An 18,840-nucleotide genomic window follows, 5' to 3' on the forward strand; every position below is an offset into this window, starting at 1 on the left:
TCTGTTTCTTTCTCTCTCTACAATTATGTGTTGTAGGGCCTGGGCTCAGGCCCACAATGATAAGGGTGAGAGGGATGTTCACAGACTGGTGTCGCCCATGTATAACTTGAATCAGATATGGGCTCGGCAACAATTTCCCCCACTCAGTTATATGCCAAATATATGTGAGCTTCGAATATTCATGAAAATTTGGAAGGCTAATTGGGCTTATTTTCTTGTGAACAAAAACAAGTGCATGCAATTTTCCTTGAGTTGAGTTCTCCTACGAGTCTACACAGTATGGTGAGAAAGAGAAACCTATATCCCTTAAATACTAAAATAATCATCATTTATCTTATTAGTAAATCTCATTCACTTTTTTATATTATTCAATTTTTTTAATTTTTTTCTTTAATCAAATAATGAAAAAGAATTTTTTTTCTTTTTTTTTTCAAACAAACATAAATAAAATATTTTAATGTTATTTATTGTTTCTATACATTAAAAGCGTAAAAATAATTATTTTTGTAAATGAAGAAAATGATCCAATCACTTGAAAAGAATTAAACAAGGAGCAGTATAAAGTGAAAATCTTATGTATAGTTCTGTAGAGCGGCAGTAAAGGTGTTTTAATGGACGAACAGCCGACATTAAAGTAAAGGTATGTATGGGTCGGGTGAAATCAAATTTGATGTGTCCCGGACCCAGTCCGAAATATATATCACGCCTATTTATTAGATTCGAACCCAGTCTTAGACCCGATAAAACTTATACACTTCGGACTACGATTATACCGAGTAAAAACCGAGTGAAAACCGAGCCATTAACATTATATTACCTTGATACCTTCTTATAAGCTAACATGTGAAAATATCCAAATTTCTAAGACTCCAACCATTATTTGATATGGTAAAATCCACTTAAAAAAATATAACAACAACCAACTCTTTTCTAAAATTAAAGCATAACCATAATCAATACGAATATTGTCTAATAACATCAAATATTTAAATCAATACAAATAACATAATATTATGCATTAGTCTAAAATCTTATACAGTTTAAACATAAAACATTAATTTATAGTCTTATAATAACTAATAACACAAAATATTAAGGTTTACAATACTTAAATTCTACGTAAGAATAGCCATCATGTATCACTAATAACACAAAATATTAATTGTGTATAATAACCGGGCCACTGGGATGAGTTCGGGTGACCCGGACCATGACCTGGATCCGACCAGAAATAATGACTGTATCTATTTTTGAGATCCTTACCCGACCTTAAACTTGATAAAATCACACCAAAATAGCTCCTAAAATGTTCGAGGTCGGACTGAGTCTTCAAACCGGACTGGACTATACACACCCCTACATCAAAGTGCCAAATCTTTTCTTCAATGTGAGCTCTTAAAAAAGATCAGCCTATTATCCCTAAAATAATTAAACCCTCGTAAATCCGTTTCTTTATAACAATTCTTGTTAAATCCATTTTAAATAACATTAAAATATTTTTTTATAATATACATAACATATATTTAGTGCACATAATAACAAAACCCTTATTTACATGTATAAATCTATAAATATCTAATAAATCTAGATAGACAATGTGAACCCTATTCTCAATTTAAACTGCATTTGACTTTTTTATATATATATATTCCCTAAAATAGGTGGAAACCAAAATATAGGGTTCCACAAAAAGAAAAAAGAATAAGATATTTTTAATTTGTCATAGACCCTTGGACTAATGAATGTTTCTAATAATATTCTAACTCATTTATTATTGTTTATCCATATTACAAGTCAACCAAAGGGTGATCAAGAGACACACTGGTGACTCACAGAATTAATGCAACATTCTTTTTATTTTTATTTTTTATTTTTTGGGGGGTAAACAATGCAACAAATCTCAAAAGATCAAAACAAGTCTAGAAAGATATATGAGAATTTCTCTTCAAAGTAGCATGTATGATTGAATGCACATATATACACAATACTATAACATACTCTCCCACGTGGTTAAAAGATAAAAATCTAAGAGGAACTAGAAAATTCGTTAAACAAAGTTTGATTCTTAAATACATATATTAATAGGAGTTGATGTGAAATGTTTTGTCATTGCCACAAAAGGGATTAAGACGAGGAAAAACACTATGATTTCCTTAATTCCTTTGAGATTAAGAAAATTAGAAGTCCCAATTACGCAATGTATATATTAAGCTTTTTTATATATAAATGCAATCTTAATTGGTTTGGTATTGATGAGATAGCATAAACCTCACGTGAAGCATTCAATTTCAATCTCATCATCTATCTCAAAGAGTTAAAATGGAGAGCAAGATTGTGACAATCACTTAACCACCAAACGTTGTCAAATATCAAAACTATATATGTGTGTGTGGCAATTATATGATTTGAATTATCCTTATCACCATATCAACAACTTGGAGAGTAGACTAGGTCCACCATGCCATGTTTATATTCTCAAATGGCAACATCACTGAAAAATGAAAGGAAAGTTGTGCCAAGACAATACCCATTTCCCATTCATATATATATATATGCTATTTTTTGTTTTTTGTTGTGTTTTTTTTTTTTTTATGATTTAGTCTGCTTCAAAGCTCTAAAAGAAGTGTTCACCACTCAAGAATAAGTATTCAAGTTTTCAAATTTTGCCGTCCACGTCCCGCTACTCTTATAACTTATCGTGGAGGTGGGGTAGGATGGAAAAAAAAAATTGCTTATGAGTAAATCAAGGAAAAAAGGGAAAAAAAAGGAATCTCGAAATTCATAACTTAATATGTGCAAAGTGGTACATCTTCATTGTAGTATCCACCATCTAGTTATCTAACATGATAAAGACTATGGAAAAAAGGTAATAATATCCACTTGATTAATGGTGACATTTAAAACTTGGGAACTATCAAGTTTATTATGGAGAATTAAAGACGATCACTAAGTGCATATTAAATAGAAAGAAATATATTTATTTAATGGTGATTGCTTTTCATAATAATAATAATTCGTATTTATTACTAGTGAAGAAGATGGGCACTTCAAGTACCACTCAGAAGATGGTGTAATTTCCCCAACCTTGATTACTTAATAAGAAATTATGCTTTCCAATGGTACACACATGTTTAAGTGTCAACTTAATTGGCCCGATTAATTAGTTACGAAATTGAAAGACTAATAAATCTAAAACAGAACAAGTAGCTCATAAAATCTGAATTTACTACTTGTGTTTAAATTATAAATTCGAGCTCAATGTAAATATCATGAGCACCTTTAAGAGAAAGCCAAGGTGTCACAACGCGCTTTCTTTAGGCCAAGGAAGGAAGGAAGGTTGACTTTGGTTAGAAGTAGTATTTAAAAGACGAGATTCGAACTGATGACACTTGTTTCGGTAGACGAATGAGCTGATCTATCGACCAACTTAAGTTAGTTGGTTAGAAGGAGTAATTAATAATATATGTAATACACTAATACTAATATAAGAGGAGCCAATCAAGCTTAGCTTAAATTAAATAAGCAGCAAAGAAATTTCAATTTCATATTTGCTAAGGGGTCTATTTTCGTCGTCTCCACCAACAATAGTACTTTTTTTCCTTCAAGGCTCAAGCCATGTTTTAACTTACTAGAGCCCTTTGATGTGATGTGATGTCATGTATATAGGTATAGCACAACTCCAAACAGTGTCTAACTTGATTGGATTTGGTCCCCTTCATAGATATAATCATATAACACTGCATTTTAGTAGTAATATTTAATATTTAATAATGATAAATAATGCATATTTATGGCGAAGGAAAATTAGGTCCTACCATCTCAACATATGGAAACGTACAGATATTAGAATTCATAAATAAATAAATTTATGTAAATATGAAGCCATATTGTATTGATTATAATTTGTACCCAACTATGCCCCGACCAATAGAAGAAGAAGGAACAAAAAGACAGACACACAGAGAGTGATATATATATGTATATTTTGTGTTGTGTATAGATTTATAGAATGAAAATATCAAAGTGAGTCAGTCAAGTGTGTTTTGAATTCCACCCGCTCCAACACAATTCGATGTTTCTCAGCATTTTAAAAACCCAAACCCAAACCCATTTTAACTTCAATGTCCGTGTCCTGTTTTTCCATCATTTTCTTTTCTTTTCCCCAGTTTCCTAAACCACCTTCTTTTTTCTCGCTTGTGATCCCTTAACTGAACACAAACTTATCCCTCTTCTCTTGCTTCAATTTCAAGCCTTTCAACCTGAAAAAAAATATCATCTTTCTCTCTCTCTCTCTCTCTCTTCAATCCTATTTGTTACCCAACAAAATTCTCTGTTTTCCCCTTCTTCCATACAACGCAGCGAAGACCCAATTGAGTTCCCTTCAACCTTTCACCGGTTGAACCACAATCCCCATCTGGGTTTCTGAAAAAGTTGACAACTTTGGAGGAAGCAAGAGCGAACACCAATGATGGGCATCCAAAAAGACAGAGTGAAGTTCAACGTTGGAGGCAGAGTGTTCGAGACAACATCAACAACTGTCGCCAATGCAGGGCGCAACTCCATGTTCGGGGCAATGTTCGATGACAATTGGAGCCTCTTAACGGACCAAAATTCCACCATGGAGGAGCACTTCATCGATCGGAACCCCGATTGCTTCGCCGTACTCCTTGATCTCCTCCGAACCGGCGAAATCCACATCCCACAGAACATTCCAGAGAAGCTTCTATACAGAGAGGCTCTGTTCTATGGCCTCCTTGACCATGTTCGTTCTGCCAAGTGGGGCCATTTCGACGGCAACCGTCTCGGCCTGTCGAAATCCGTACAGGGCCATGCTCCCGGCGATGGAACCGCCATTCGAGCCGGCCCTGATGGCGGCTGCTGTGTTGCTCATGGCTGCATGGTTCATGTTTATGATTGGATGCTGGATGAACACCCTCCATTGAATCTTGATTACCAGAGAGTCAATGATGTTGGTTGGGTTGACTCCGACAACATAGTCATCGGAGTCAGCGAAAGGCTTGGTCGTGGCGATGGTGGAATGGGGCTGTTCAGTTCCCACAATGGTGAACTAAGGTACAAGTTTCAGGTTTGTCATGAGAATCAAGTTAAGAGTTACACTGCTGGTGCATTGAGTTTTAGTTCTGATTACAAGATTTTTTCGAGTTGCAAAGGTAGGAGCAATGAGTATGGAGTTGGTGTTTGGGACCAAGTCACAGGAAAAATGATTGATTTCTTCTATGAACCTATTGGTTGGTCACTTGGTGATGCTGATAGGGTTCAGTGGTTGGAAGGTAGTAACTGTTTGTTGGTTGCAACAATGTTTCCTAGGAAGGACAATTGTTACATTAGTTTGTTGGATTTTAGGGAGAAGAAGATGGTTTGGTGTTGGTCTGATGTAGGTGCTCCTTTAGCTGTGGATGAGAAGAGAGTGAGGGATGCAATAGCAATGGAAGACAACAATTCAATTTGTGTGGTGAATGAGTTTGAGGATTTGGGGTTCATGGATTTGAGGAGTGGTGGTGCTGCTACAAGCATTAGGTGGAGTTCTAGGAGTAGGTTGATGAAGGGGAAGATGCCGGAGGAGCCGTGTTATCCGAAGCTCGCGCTTCATGGAGGGCAACTCTTCTCTTCCATGAATGATTGCATTTCAGTGTTCTGTGGTCCTGAATGGGTTTTAACTTCAAGGCTTAGAAGAAGCTATGGTGGTTCTATATGTGACTTCTCCATTGGGGGAGATAGGCTCTTTGCACTTCATAGTGAGGAGAATGTGTTTGATATATGGGAGACTCCAACACCACCAATTATATGATTTAGTTTTATACAAAACTTGCTTAGTTACAACTAGTTTTTTTACTTAGTTTGATGTATAACCAGATTGCATCTGCATATCTTGCAGATAGTGATGATTCTATAGCTTGTATATAGGACATTGTAGATTTTTTGAACTGGCATTCATGTAGCCAGCCATATATGTTTATCTTGAGAGTAAAAGATATAACTTGTTTGAGGCTTTGAGCATATATCCAATGAGATTATACATGTATTTGTTACTTTTCTTAATCAGCAAATCAGATTTCATACATTACTTGCAATCTCCTGTAGCTGTTCTCTGAAATTCTTTTTGAATGATCATGTGCTCTTTTTTACCTTATATTGACCTTTCCCTTTTTCTTTTTGGATGAAATCTATTAACTTTTTCTTTCTTCATTCCCATCTAACAAAGAGGAGTAAAAGCAGTTAAGTCACCTGCCTCAAAAGCATGAAGGGAATAAAGGGAAATTCCTATGCATGAGAGCAGTTGTGAAGTTGTAACTGCTGCACCTCATCTACTTTAAATAGAATCACACTTTGGCTAAAGGTGGGTGTGGTGGGTTAGTGCTTTGATTTTAACTTTTACCATCACTTTCTTTAACAATTTGTTACTACCACATTAAAAAAGAAACTCTTAACTCTTTCAGCTACACTACACCAAATCCCATGAAATGCATTTATAAATCCAAGGTAACGAAGCTAGCTAACCAACTGAGACTAGGCTCTTCCGTATCTAAGTTCTAAATCTTAATTTAATATTAATAAAAAAGACAAATAAGTCTCTAATTTTTTAATTCTAAGACACATAAAGACTCTGATTAATTAAAAATACAAAAATGCCTCTAACCTTTCTAAAATACAAGACCTTTAAATTTCTCTAAGAATAAATCAATCTTCTAGATAGACTTAGATATCTCAGGTTTTAAAGAGTAAAAGATGTTTTTGTATTTTTAATTAATCGAGTACTTATCTGTCTTTGAGATAAAATATCAATGACTTATTTGTCGTTTACTCTTAATATTATTTGGCAGACTAATAGTTTTGACGGGGCACCCTTGGTCTCTTCACAAGGAAATGCTTGTTTTATGTTTAGAAGATAGTTCCACTTAGAAATTTTCAAACAATAGAGATACCCTGCAATAATAAAACAGTGTCAGTAACAGTAAGCATATATAAACCCCAAACCACTGATACACTCCACGTGGTTTTTTATCCGTTATACAACTGTAAATCTATAATATAATATTTCTTTCAACGTGATCATGGAACAAGAATCTTGTTATTGAGATTACTGTAATATTTACTTTAACCTAATAAATACCTCTTAGAGGGTGCTTGCTTGCGTTCAGATAATCCGCAACTTGGGTACATGATCCAAGCAATTTTCTCTAACTTGGTATATAATCATATGTGATTGAAAAAATTTGCACCATATACAACAAGAGACATGGAGAAAAAAATGGATGCCATACCTAACTACTGACACATAAAATTCATTTAACAAGAGCCAGCTAGGACCTAATCAGGCATAATCAGGCATGACTTCCTTCAAAAATGTAATTGGACGGGAATCTTCAGGGGCAAGTTCGTCAAAGGCAACATAGTTTTGTTGTTTATCATACACATGACACACTGTCATGATTGTCTTCATCAGTCTCCAGTTCCAACTAGCCTCATTCAGATACTGTTATTGATCACATCACAACAAAATAAGATTAAAAAATAATAATAACATCAGTAATTAGAAAAACTTAACCACATTGAAGTAGTGGTTTAGTTGGACATTCCTAATGCTGTGTTAAAGCATAAAAAAATTTGTACAAATAAGTTATAATGACAAAAATATTCTTAACATTTTGCATGTTGATGACAACGATAATATATTTTCAATGTAAAGGACTCCATGATAGAAGTATATTACTTGGCATTATTGATCTTACTACCTTTCCCCAGTTTTCTTGTAAAGACTTGTGGGCTGCTCGTAAATTATAGCTTGGTATTCTTGGGGATATGTGGTGCGGAATATGGACATTAATATCATGGCATAGAATCTCGATCCTGTTAAGAAAAAGAAGGCAGAAGTAAGAATACAGCAGCTAATCAATCCTATGGTAATTCACTCAAATTTGAGAGTAAAATAATGCCAATAAAATAGAAATAAACTAATGTTTATGACTTCGTAAACATGCAGCAATTATCCACAGATCTAAGGTCAGTCATTCTGAGAGGAGCAAGGGCACAAAGAATTCATCAATAGCTTATCAGTTATACAATATATTCTACCACCATCTGTCAATTTATTGGCGGAAAACACACTTAGAATAAGAGGAGCCGAAAGAATGCATATACCACTGGGGATAATCACAATGAACAGTTCCATTAAGCTGTGCTTGGGCAGCATTCCAGTTTTCTGAGTATTTGAAGGGTATGTGCGGTGCAGTATGATGTACCATGGTGAAAGTACTCATCTACAGATAGGAGCAAAACAACACCACTTAGATACAGGACTCGTTTTTATAGGTTCATATATTATTACTACATAGACACATGGAAATAATAATAGTTATATCAAGAAAACACAGAACATAACAGCGGCAAATATATTAAGGCTGAGCCATTTTTCATTTTGGGGTGATTTAAGGAGAAAAAAAAGAGGGGGGAGGGGGGAGTGAGAGGGAGGTGGGGATTTAACTATATCAATAAAAAACCCAGCAAAATTACAATTTATGGTAAATAACTCATTTTTGTACTTGCTTTTTAATTTTCAGATATGCCTTTCAGCAACTACAAGATACCACTTGACGGTCAAATAAAAGCAAGCATCATACCATCAGTTAAACATACCCTGGCTAAATAAGTGTATGGCTACTACAATCTAACCAAACAATAAGAAAAACGCCCTATCCCACGAGGTGGAAAACAGTAAGGAAGAAATGAAAATATAAAATCCAATGGTATAACCATATATCAAGTTTTACAAGTGAAGTAAAATTACCCAGAAATGATACCCCAGCCACGGCATGAACCAGAATTTGATCCATCCCATGATTCCTGTCTTATAAATAATTAACGGCCATCCAATTGCCATAAAGGCAAAAACACAAGCTAAACTTATCTTGACCCTCTTCACTTCATTTGTCCTGAACTTCTTCAAATCAAAGTGCCACATCAACCTGCCAGAGGGCATGGTTATATCAAGACTCAGTACAGATTAAAATTGAGACTGCCCACTGCTCAAGACAACGAAGAAGTTCTTGAGGAACAAAACAATGATATTACAGGGCATAGTTGATCACATAGAATAAAAATCTCATAATGTGCCATACCAGTGAGCTATAGACATCCAAGTCCGAAATGGACCATATCCATATATTATTGCATTCCGCAAAGCAGGAGATGAATCAAACTCATCTTTCCAAACAGGGTGCCAAGCAGTATCTTCATACAACCTATAACATTGGAAATATTATAGTTTTGAAAGCAAAACAAAACAATAAGGAAACTACTGATAATTTACATAATCTTCCAATAAAATCATTATTGAGAAACACTACTTACATGTTCGTCTTTGCATGGTGTCTGTCATGCTTAAATCGCCATGGCTCATATGGATAAATTAGTGGCAAGAAAGCTAGAGTTCCAACAATGTCCTCGACCAATTTGTTCTTTGAGAATGATTTATGAGCACAGTCGTGGCCTATAACAAAGAACTGTACAGCAAAACAAGAGCATTACAAAGATGCTAAGGGTAGATGAGTTTCTTAGGGATAGGAGTGAAGAGAACTTTTCAAACAGACAATAACGATTTAAGTAAAATATGCATATAATTGAACTAACCCCAGTTACTGCAGTCCCTGTCCATGCCCAAGCCAGAGGAAGTAGGTACCAAGGTGCTTTGGAAATCATAAAGAGCCCCAATGCATAGGAAGCAACAGATATCAATACTGTTTTCCATGCCTTTGTATCGTCAATCTCGAAGACCTTCAGAAAGGAAAAAATATACTCGAAAAGATTACAGAAAGTAAATACTTCCAGCCAAATCAGGAGAAAAAGAATAAATGGTGATTGACTGGGGAATCTATAACTACATTGAAATCCTGTCCCTTTTCATATGTGCAGTAAATATTGCTGTGAACAATGATGATTAGTTATAAACATATCCAAGCATGCTATAAGGAACAGATTCTTTTATTTATTCTAATGCACAGACAAATATTTAGCAGGCTTGCAAAAACTTAAGTGACTTTACAATTTAACTCAGTGCTAATTATATAAAAGATGAAAGTGGTTAAAAGATTAGCAATTAGCAACCTTCTTCGGAAGGGAATCAATGACATCCTTCAAAGTAATATCATCCGGCAGTGGCTCTCCAATTTGCCTAAAACCATAGCTTTCAGCTAGTTGTTTTCTGTACTCAGCACTCTCAACCGGAAATGGTTCAAGCGGAACCGCCACAGCTTGTATGACAGTAACTTTCTTCCTAGGGACAAAGTTCAAACGATGCCTAAACCCTTTTTGGATAAGCCCGCATTCCTTAAGATTACATACACCTGTACCAAAACCACAACCAACTACTCAAAAAGCACCATATTATCCATGTCCATTAAGAATTTCCCTCACTCCATTTTCACATGCAATGCCATTCCAACAATATAATTAGAGCAAAATGCATATAAAAAAAAAAAAAATTTGCAATGACAAATTGATTTGGATAGGGGAAAGAGGTGCATACGTGGTGAATATTGGGCAACAATGGCCCTTTTACTCTGAAGTGGCTTCTGATGAGAACCCTGCAAAAGCCAAAACCATAAGAAAATGGAACAAACAAAAACACAAACACATAGAAGGCAACAGCAGCAACAACATGAATTGGAGCAAAGGATAGAAAATGAAACCTTGAATAGGATGAATGAATCTGCAAGCCTGCAAGCCATTGAGCTCGCTGCTCACAAGAAAGAGATAACGCTTTTTTTTTTGGGTTATGGAGGAAATCCAAAAGGGTCGTCGTCCATGTGCTTCGTTTTATATGATGAAAATGAAGGAGAGTGCTCTTTTCATTGCTAGTGGTAATTTGGTGGGTCCCACCCTCAAATGTGGACGCCGTTACACACACTATATTGCAGCCTCATCTTTCCATTAAAGCTTTCTCCGTCCATTGCCATCATATGTGGCAATTCTTTTTTTTTTTTCGGATTTCGTTAGGAAAAAGTTGAGCGCAGTAATTTTATTAAATTCTAATCAGTATATAACTAACAAAAAAATGAGCTATCAGATTGATAATATAGTTACAAAAGTTATTAGTTTTTAATACTCATTTTTCGTTAATAAATAAAATTTAAACATCAATTCATAAACTATCATAAAATTAATTTTTTTAATTTTTATCATACTTTTTTATTCGACATGTCAATGACTTAATTTAAATTTTATTTAAAGATATATCGTTAAGTTTACCAAACAAATAAAAATCACTTAATCAAACTAAATAAATTACAATAATTTTATTCTTATTAGTTGTATTTAAATATTTTTCTATCATGTTGTTGTTGATGTATTGAACAAGGTAGTTGACTTTGAAAATTTCAATAATATTCAAATTATATTACAATGTTGTGTGTTACATACTTACATGTTTACTTCATTTTTTTAATTTTACATAAAATCTTGATTTTTGCATTGAGTTGTGAATGATTTATTTACAGTAAAAATAGTACTAAATTATTGGATTAATTTCACTTCTTTAGTTTGAATTTGTTGTTGCTAATAAATTTATTTAAAAGTATGAGTATACTTTATAAACTAGTAAATCTATCTATAGATTGTACTAATTTAGTGAAAGTACGCTTAAAAGTTTTAAATCCTATTTTCTCATCCTAAATAAAAAACTTATCAAGTTTGATAATTGATACTATATTTTTTTTTCTAGCAAAAGAATACTCTAATTTAAATCAAATTGTCTTAATTTATAAAGTGAAAAATCAACAAATTTTATTCCATATATAGAAGTAAACATTGAATCACTTTAACAAAATTTGTTCTTCAACCATAGCAACTTAGCAATTTGCTTTGCCAACAGAGTTAGTTTCAGTGTAGTTCAGAAAGGGATTTGCATTTGTGTGGATTGCCGAACTCCACATTTATTTCATTTACATCAGATTGCAATTCAGTGCATTGACTTGAAATTTAGTGGTTGCTTTATGGCTATGAGGCTATGATCCTCTTCGCGATTACTGCATCACTTTCACATGCATATTGCTCTTCTTTGAAATTTAAACTTCGGAGTTTCCGATGCATGATTTTCACAATTCTTGTTTTAATTTTTAACGATTCTTTACGGTCTTTTTTTCTAAAGTTAGAAATAAAATTTCAATCCAAAACTTTTAATTAAGTTATGTCGAATTATAATTTTTTTAATTATTCTTTAGCGTTTACATGCAGAAAATTTTAAAAAATTATTAAATAATTTGATAAATTAAATTAAATTATTTAATAGAATACATATTTATATCTTATTATTTTTACGTTGATACAAAAAATTATTATTTTTATATAAAGATATTTTTAATTATTCCTTTATTTCAAATTTTAACCTCATATTTTCACTCATTTCATATTATTTTCTTTTTTTGAGGAAGATGCGTGCGGAAAACACTATTGACGGCAAAAATATAAAAGAAAATGTTGTGCTTGAGCAACGATCTTCAAAAAAATAAATAAATAAAAGAAAAAATAAGCACGTAGAGCGCAATAAGATTGATCTTTAAAAGGCATGTAGAGCACGATAAAAAGAGGGCACGTGGAGAGTGCAGATGGAACTGCTAAAACAGATGCAGATTGACTACTGAAACAAGATGCAGATGAAACTATCGGAAGAAGGCGCAGTCCATATTGACTATTTCATGAATGATAGTTGTTTCCAACAGGTGTAACCAAAACTGACGTTGGATTTTTACTTGGATGGATGTAATAGAGATTGGCTGAGCTAAATTAAAAAATTGATTATTCATTGTGGGAGGAGGTTGAAAAAGAAGTAGGGTGATTTCTCACAAAAAATATGATAGCTTATGTATCCTCTTCAAAGAGGATACCAAGACTCTCATACCATGATAAAATTGTGAAAGAATAGTAAAAGAAAAGATGAAAAAATTTTATTGATGGCTGATTGATTAAATTAAATTGAATTGTGAAGGTAAAACTAAATATATAGAGAGCATTGGCCTAAGAAAGATAGAAGCAAATAAAGATAAGATAAGAACAACAAAATATAAGATAAGATAATAAAGATTACAATTATAACTGAATTTGTGTATTTTGTTAGGTTGAATTTGTGGGCCATGAGACTTCTTTATTTGCTTTTATCTTTCTTAGGCTAATGCTTTATATATATTTAGTTTTACCTTCATAATACAATTCAATTCAATCAATCAGCAATCAACAAAAAAAAAATTCTTGATTTTTTTGAAGAAATTCTATCATGGTTCCACTCCTCTTTCTCTTCTTGAATATTTTTATTATTAGCTTTCAAACAAGTAAGTCATCGTTGATCTTGATCACAATGGCTACAATGTCTAACGATGAATTAATAGAGATATGGTCTTGGTTACCTGCAAAAGCAATCCACAAACTCAAATCTTCTTCAAAATTCTTTTCAGAGCTTCCAAAAACTCCATACTTTGTAGCAAAACAAGCAGAAAACTCATTGAAGAAAGATCGTCCTTCATGCTTGTTCATTCAAAGATGACAATCTGAATCACAACGGCTACGTCGAGTTGCATCCTTTTCCGGGAGAGGAACCTTTCTCCGGCGTCCTTGAAAACATGCTATGATTCATCGCGCGCTCGCGGCTCAAGATTCTAAGCTCAAGCAACGGTTTATTCCTTTGTCTTCATCGAACATAATTGTTTATCATCAATCCAGCAACTTGTTACCTTTTATACATTTTCCTCCCCAACCACTTACAGCAGCGAGGGAATCTTTATAATTTCTCCATGACACTGGAATGCGACTCTGATGATTACAAGTTGATTCTCTTTGACCATGAAGATTGGAGTTCACATTTTGATTGCCATGTTTATAGTCACAAACAAGGTGCTTGGAGTTTAAGAAAGAACCGTTTCTTTACTAGATCTAGGAATTTGAAATTTGACATGCCTGTGATTTGCAATGGCGCCATTCACTTCATCTCAGATTGTTACAGTTATCTTGTTGAAGATAGCACTTATTTTAGGCCTTATATCATGTCTTATGAAATCACGAACGGCGATGAAGATGAAAGCGTTGAAACCAAGTTGTTAAAGGTTAGTAAAGGAGCAAGAAGGGGCTCCTATGATGATAGTTGCCATATGAGTATTTTCAAATAGGGAGAAGTTACTGGCTATCAAACTATTTGCTTAGTGAGATTGAGAAAGCGTGTGTTTATGGTTTGGATTCTAACAAACAATGAGTTGAGTTCGTGGAGAAGGATCTTGAAGGTGAGAATGAAAGGAATGGGTTTAATGGAACATAATCATGGTATCAGAGCATTGGTATCCTCTTTGAAAAGGATACATAAGCTATCATCTTTCCGGTGAGAAATCACCCTACTTCTTTTTCAACATCCTCCCGCAATGAATAATCAATCTTCTAATTTAGCTCAGAATTCAATCAATCAACAATCAATAAAATTTTTTCATCTTTTCTTTTCCTATTCTTTCACAATTTTATCATGGTATCAGAACCTTGGTATCCTCCTTGAAGAGGGTACATAAGATATCATCTTTCCGGTGAGAAATCACCTTATTTATTTTTCAACCTTCTCCCACAATAAATAATCAATCTTCTAATTTATCTCAGAATTCAACCAATCTCTGTTATATCCATCCAAGTAAAAATCCAACATCAGTCTTGGTTATCCCTGTTCTAACAACTAGAACCAAATTTGCCCAACAATCGACTCCCTTAATGCCCGACCCTAATGGATTCTAAACTATTCTTCCTCAATGTCAATCTCACATATCTCTCCCATTGTCATCAGAGCTTCCATCAGAATCCCGGGAACTTGATGCATGGAGCTGATGCCGAAATCGTTCCTCCTCATTGTTGTCATAAACCCGAATTCTCAGGTTTTTTCTTTGGGTTCTTCCGCAGCCGCACCGCGCCAAGGACATGCCTTGCTGAAGCTCTTGGTGATGCAATTGGGTCCGCCATGAAGCTCCTGGTGTTACTGTTGTCTTATGGCCCCTGCTGCTCCTCTGCCGCCAAGCCTTTCGCCAAGCAGTGAGTCCCTCGGCGCCCCCTCCGCGGTCCTTCATCTCTATGTCGATTGTGTCATTGTTGGTGTCGTTGGTAGGCCATCCTTGATGGTTGGTTGAAACTGAAACCTCGTTGATTTGATTTCGTATATATTTATTATGCTGAAGTATTGTGAATCCTGCTTCTGTTCTTATTGTATTCCTGACTTGAATAGGTGGATTAATTGTCCACTGTCTCCATAGTTCATTCCCCGCTGCCATCGCTACTAGTTGGTGAGCTAATTTGTTGCCTTCTCTTGGAGTCCAGGTAGCTCCCACATCCGGAGCCTCATCCAGTAGTTGGAGAATGTCTCTGTCTCTCTTATGATTGTGTCTGCTTCCGCTAAGGGCATTCTTGCCTTAATCGCTTGAACTAGAGGTAAGCAATCTGTTTCAATTATGCAATTCGCTATTTGTAGATTTTTAATGAGAATGAGTGCCTCTCTGTATGCTTGAGCTTTTGCTGCTAATGCTGATGTTGTCCTGAATGTTGATATTGTTCCAGTGATGATTTTTTCTTGCCATTCTCTGACAACCGCTGCTGAAGCTGCCGTGCTTGTTTCCTTGTGGAAAGTAACGCATGTTCGATGGTTTCATCCTCTTCCTGGCTTATGCTGCATAAGGGTGTAATTGCACTTTTACGCTGATACAAATTCGAGTTCACTGGCAGAATTCTGTGCATTTCTTTCTAACATTCTAATATTTTGTGGCACCGGTAATCTTTAAATAGTCTCCCAAACCTCCCTCAAATTTTGACTTGTCGAAGCTTTGCTGAGTTTTGTCTCTTCCTTTGTATCTTTCTCCTCCCTCGCAGAATGGTAACCGTTTCTCACTGAGTATTGTCCATCGTTTCTATACTGCCAAACAAAATGATCCTTTTTATTAATCAGACTGATGGGTGTTCTGGTTATTAGTTCAGTTACGTTACCAGGAAAAATGTTTTGAATCTTGTTCGCGTCCCAACCCTCCCCCTCTCTTATCAACTCGCTCACTCTTCTAAATCGACCTTCTCCGCATCTCCCCAATTTGTCTATTCCTACCACCCAGTTATCTTCCCAAATATCCATCTCCGCTCCACTCCCTACACTCCACCTTCCATTCCTTCTGAGGAAATCTCTTCCCTCCAACATGCTCTTCCATATCCATGATGCGTTTCTTCCTTCTCCCGCCTTCCATAAGCTGTAGTTAGGGTAATAGGTAGCCTTTAGTATCCGAACCCATATTGCATCCTCCTCTTTTAGTAGTCTCCAAGATTGTTTAGCCAAGTGTGCTATATTTTGGCATTCTAAATCTTTAAACCCCAAGCCTCCGTTTATTTTACTCTTCATCATTTTTGTCCAACTATTCCAATGAATGCTTCTTTCTTTTCCATTGTTTGTCCACCAGAATCTCGCAATTGCTGTTTCAATTCTTTTGCAAAAGGATTTAGGAAATTTAATGTCATTCATGGGATAGACTATAATCGCCTGTATTACTGCTTTTATCAAAACCTCCTTCCGGCTTGATTTAAAAATTTCTCTTTCCATACTTGCATTTTGTCTAGTATCTTATCCTGTATCCACTCCAGTGCCTTATTCTTGGATCTTTCCCATCTCACTGGTAACCCTAGGTATCTTCCAGGATCCTCCCACGATGCTATTCCAGTGATCTCTTCAATGTTCACCCTCCTCTGAGTAGATACCTGACTCCCAAAAAACAGACCGGATTTCTCAATGTTGACTCTTTGTCCTGATGCCTCCGTATATTTGTTTATAATTTGAATTAGTTGATAAATTTCCTCTTCTTGCACTCCTGCAAAAATAATACAATCATCAGCGAATAATTGATGAGTGATGACCGGTGCTGTTGGAGCTAACCTTTTTACAGGAATTAGATTATCCCTCATCGCCTTATCCATGAGAATAGTAAAGCTTTCGACTGCCAAGATAAAGAGATAAGGTGATAGAGGATCTTCCTGTCTGATGTAACAGCCCAAGCCACCCGCTAGCACAATATTGTTCGCTTTGCATTACAAGGTCTCACGGTTTTGCCTTTGACGATAGGGATGATAGCCGAAGCCCCCCCACTCATTCGTCAAAATGCGTCATGCTAGGGAGAGGTATCCACACCCTTATAAGGCATGCTTCGTTCCCCTCCCCAACCGATGTGGGACCTTACAATCCACCTCCCCTAAGGGAGCCCATCGCCCTTACTGGCACATCGATCCGGGTTCCGGCTCTGATACCATATGTAACAGGCGAGACCACCCGCTAGCACGATATTGTCTGTTTTGACAAACAAGGCCTCACGATTTTGCCTTGGACGATAGGGATGATAGCCGAAGCCCCCCACACTCACTCGTCAAAACGCGTCATGCTAGGGAGAGGTATCCACACCCTTATAAGGCATGCTTCGTTCCCCTCTCTAACCGATGTGGGACCTTACATCTGAGACCTCTTTGAGGGTAGATCTTGGTTGACAATTTTTCATTAATTTTGAATCTATAAGTAGCACTTTTCACGTAGCTCATCATCAATTTAACCCATTCATTACTGAAACTGAACTCTTCCATGACTCTTTGCAAAAAATTCCATTCCAATCTGTCATAGGCCTTATTCATATCCAATTTGATGGCTATGTTTTTGCTTCCAAGAGTTCATTTTCTATTTGATTTGTGAAACGCTTCCTGTATTATTACTATATTATCCTGTATGAGTCTTTCTTTTACAAAAGCACTCTGAACCGGAAATATGATGACATCTAGCACTTTCCTTAACCTTCCCACCAAGACCTTGTTACAATCTTATATACAAAATTGCAGGAGCTTATGGGTCTAAGGTGATTCAGGCTTTCTGGTTGACTCACTTTGAGAATCAAAACAATAGTTGTTTCTCTTAAGTCCTCTGGTATGATACCATCTTCAAATATTTGTTTAACCACACCACACACTTCTTTACTCAGAATATCCCAATGTTGTTGAAAAAATAACCCATTTAATTCATCTAGCCCTGGAGCTTTTAATCCTCCCATACTAAATACCGCCTCCTTAATTTTCTCGTCATTAATCTTTGTCATTAGCTCCTCATTCATCTCTCTAGTGACTCTCCTAGGTATTTCTCTTACGCACTCTTCTAGGTTCTTATCCCCTTCAGAAATAAACAGCTTAGTAAAATGTCTTTCTACTAACCTCATTATGTATACTTTTCCTTGTATCCAATGTCCTGTCTCGTCTTTCAATTTGTCGATTCTATTCCTAATTCTTCTCTAAATGGTTGTTGCATAAAAAAAGGCTGTGTTTTTGTCGCCCAATTTTAACCATTTCAACATTGATCTTTGTCTCCAATATTTTTCTTCTTGTTTCCAAAGTTCTGATATTTGGTTCTTCAATTCTCTCTCTTCTTTGATCTCTTTTCGTCATATCGGCTTCTTGAATTTGATGTAGCTCTATTTTCTTTCTTTCTATTTCTTTATCTGCTCTTTTAAACTTCCTTCTGCTCCACTCCGTCAACTCCCTTTTGCATATATTTCTCTTTCTTGTGAATTGATTCCAACAATTTCTATTTTCGTCATTCTATTACCAACTCCTTTTGATTACCTCTTTGCACTCCTCATGCTCTACCAAAAAAGTCTCAAACCTGAAATGTTTTTTAATCTGAACCTGCGGTTGTGTTTCCAAAATTAAGGTACAGTGGTCCAAACTTATAGCTGGAACAGCTTTTAGAATAACATTCTGGTATATATGCAGCCATTTCCAATTTACTAACACCCTATCTAGTCTTTC

At 35.4% G+C, this 18,840-nt stretch overlaps 2 protein-coding genes across 3 annotated transcripts; one reads left to right on the top strand and one right to left on the bottom strand.

Moving 5' to 3' along the window:
* Nucleotides 1–4,010: 4,010 nt before the first annotated feature.
* On the top strand, nucleotides 4,011–6,060 carry LOC107459176 (BTB/POZ domain-containing protein At2g24240). The gene has a single exon (XM_016077394.3). The coding sequence runs from the start codon at nucleotides 4,466–4,468 to the stop codon at nucleotides 5,807–5,809; it is 1,344 nt and encodes a 447-aa protein (XP_015932880.1). The 5' UTR covers nucleotides 4,011–4,465; the 3' UTR covers nucleotides 5,810–6,060.
* Nucleotides 6,061–6,785: 725 nt separating this feature from the next.
* On the bottom strand, nucleotides 6,786–10,857 carry LOC107459168 (omega-6 fatty acid desaturase, chloroplastic). 2 transcript variants are annotated; one of them, XR_002363819.2, is made up of 11 exons: nucleotides 10,707–10,857; nucleotides 10,544–10,601; nucleotides 10,123–10,361; nucleotides 9,649–9,792; nucleotides 9,370–9,521; nucleotides 9,138–9,260; nucleotides 8,807–8,984; nucleotides 8,161–8,279; nucleotides 7,755–7,869; nucleotides 7,133–7,495; nucleotides 6,786–6,945 (listed from the first exon to the last, which is right to left on the bottom strand). XR_002363819.2 is itself a non-coding variant. In XM_016077387.3 (10 exons), exons 1-10 carry the CDS (start codon nucleotides 10,743–10,745, stop codon nucleotides 7,334–7,336), a joined length of 1,329 nt encoding a protein of 442 aa, XP_015932873.1. In that variant the 5' UTR covers nucleotides 10,746–10,857; the 3' UTR covers nucleotides 7,069–7,333. The 2 variants fall into 2 exon arrangements, 1 of the variants encoding a protein (XP_015932873.1); XM_016077387.3 differs by lacking the exon at nucleotides 6,786–6,945 and having other exon boundaries at nucleotides 7,069–7,495.
* Between the last annotated feature and the right edge of the window lie 7,983 nt (nucleotides 10,858–18,840).

Source organism: Arachis duranensis, chromosome 1 (genome assembly GCF_000817695.3).
Source record: "Arachis duranensis cultivar V14167 chromosome 1, aradu.V14167.gnm2.J7QH, whole genome shotgun sequence".
Classification (NCBI taxonomy): Eukaryota; Viridiplantae; Streptophyta; class Magnoliopsida; order Fabales; family Fabaceae; genus Arachis; species Arachis duranensis.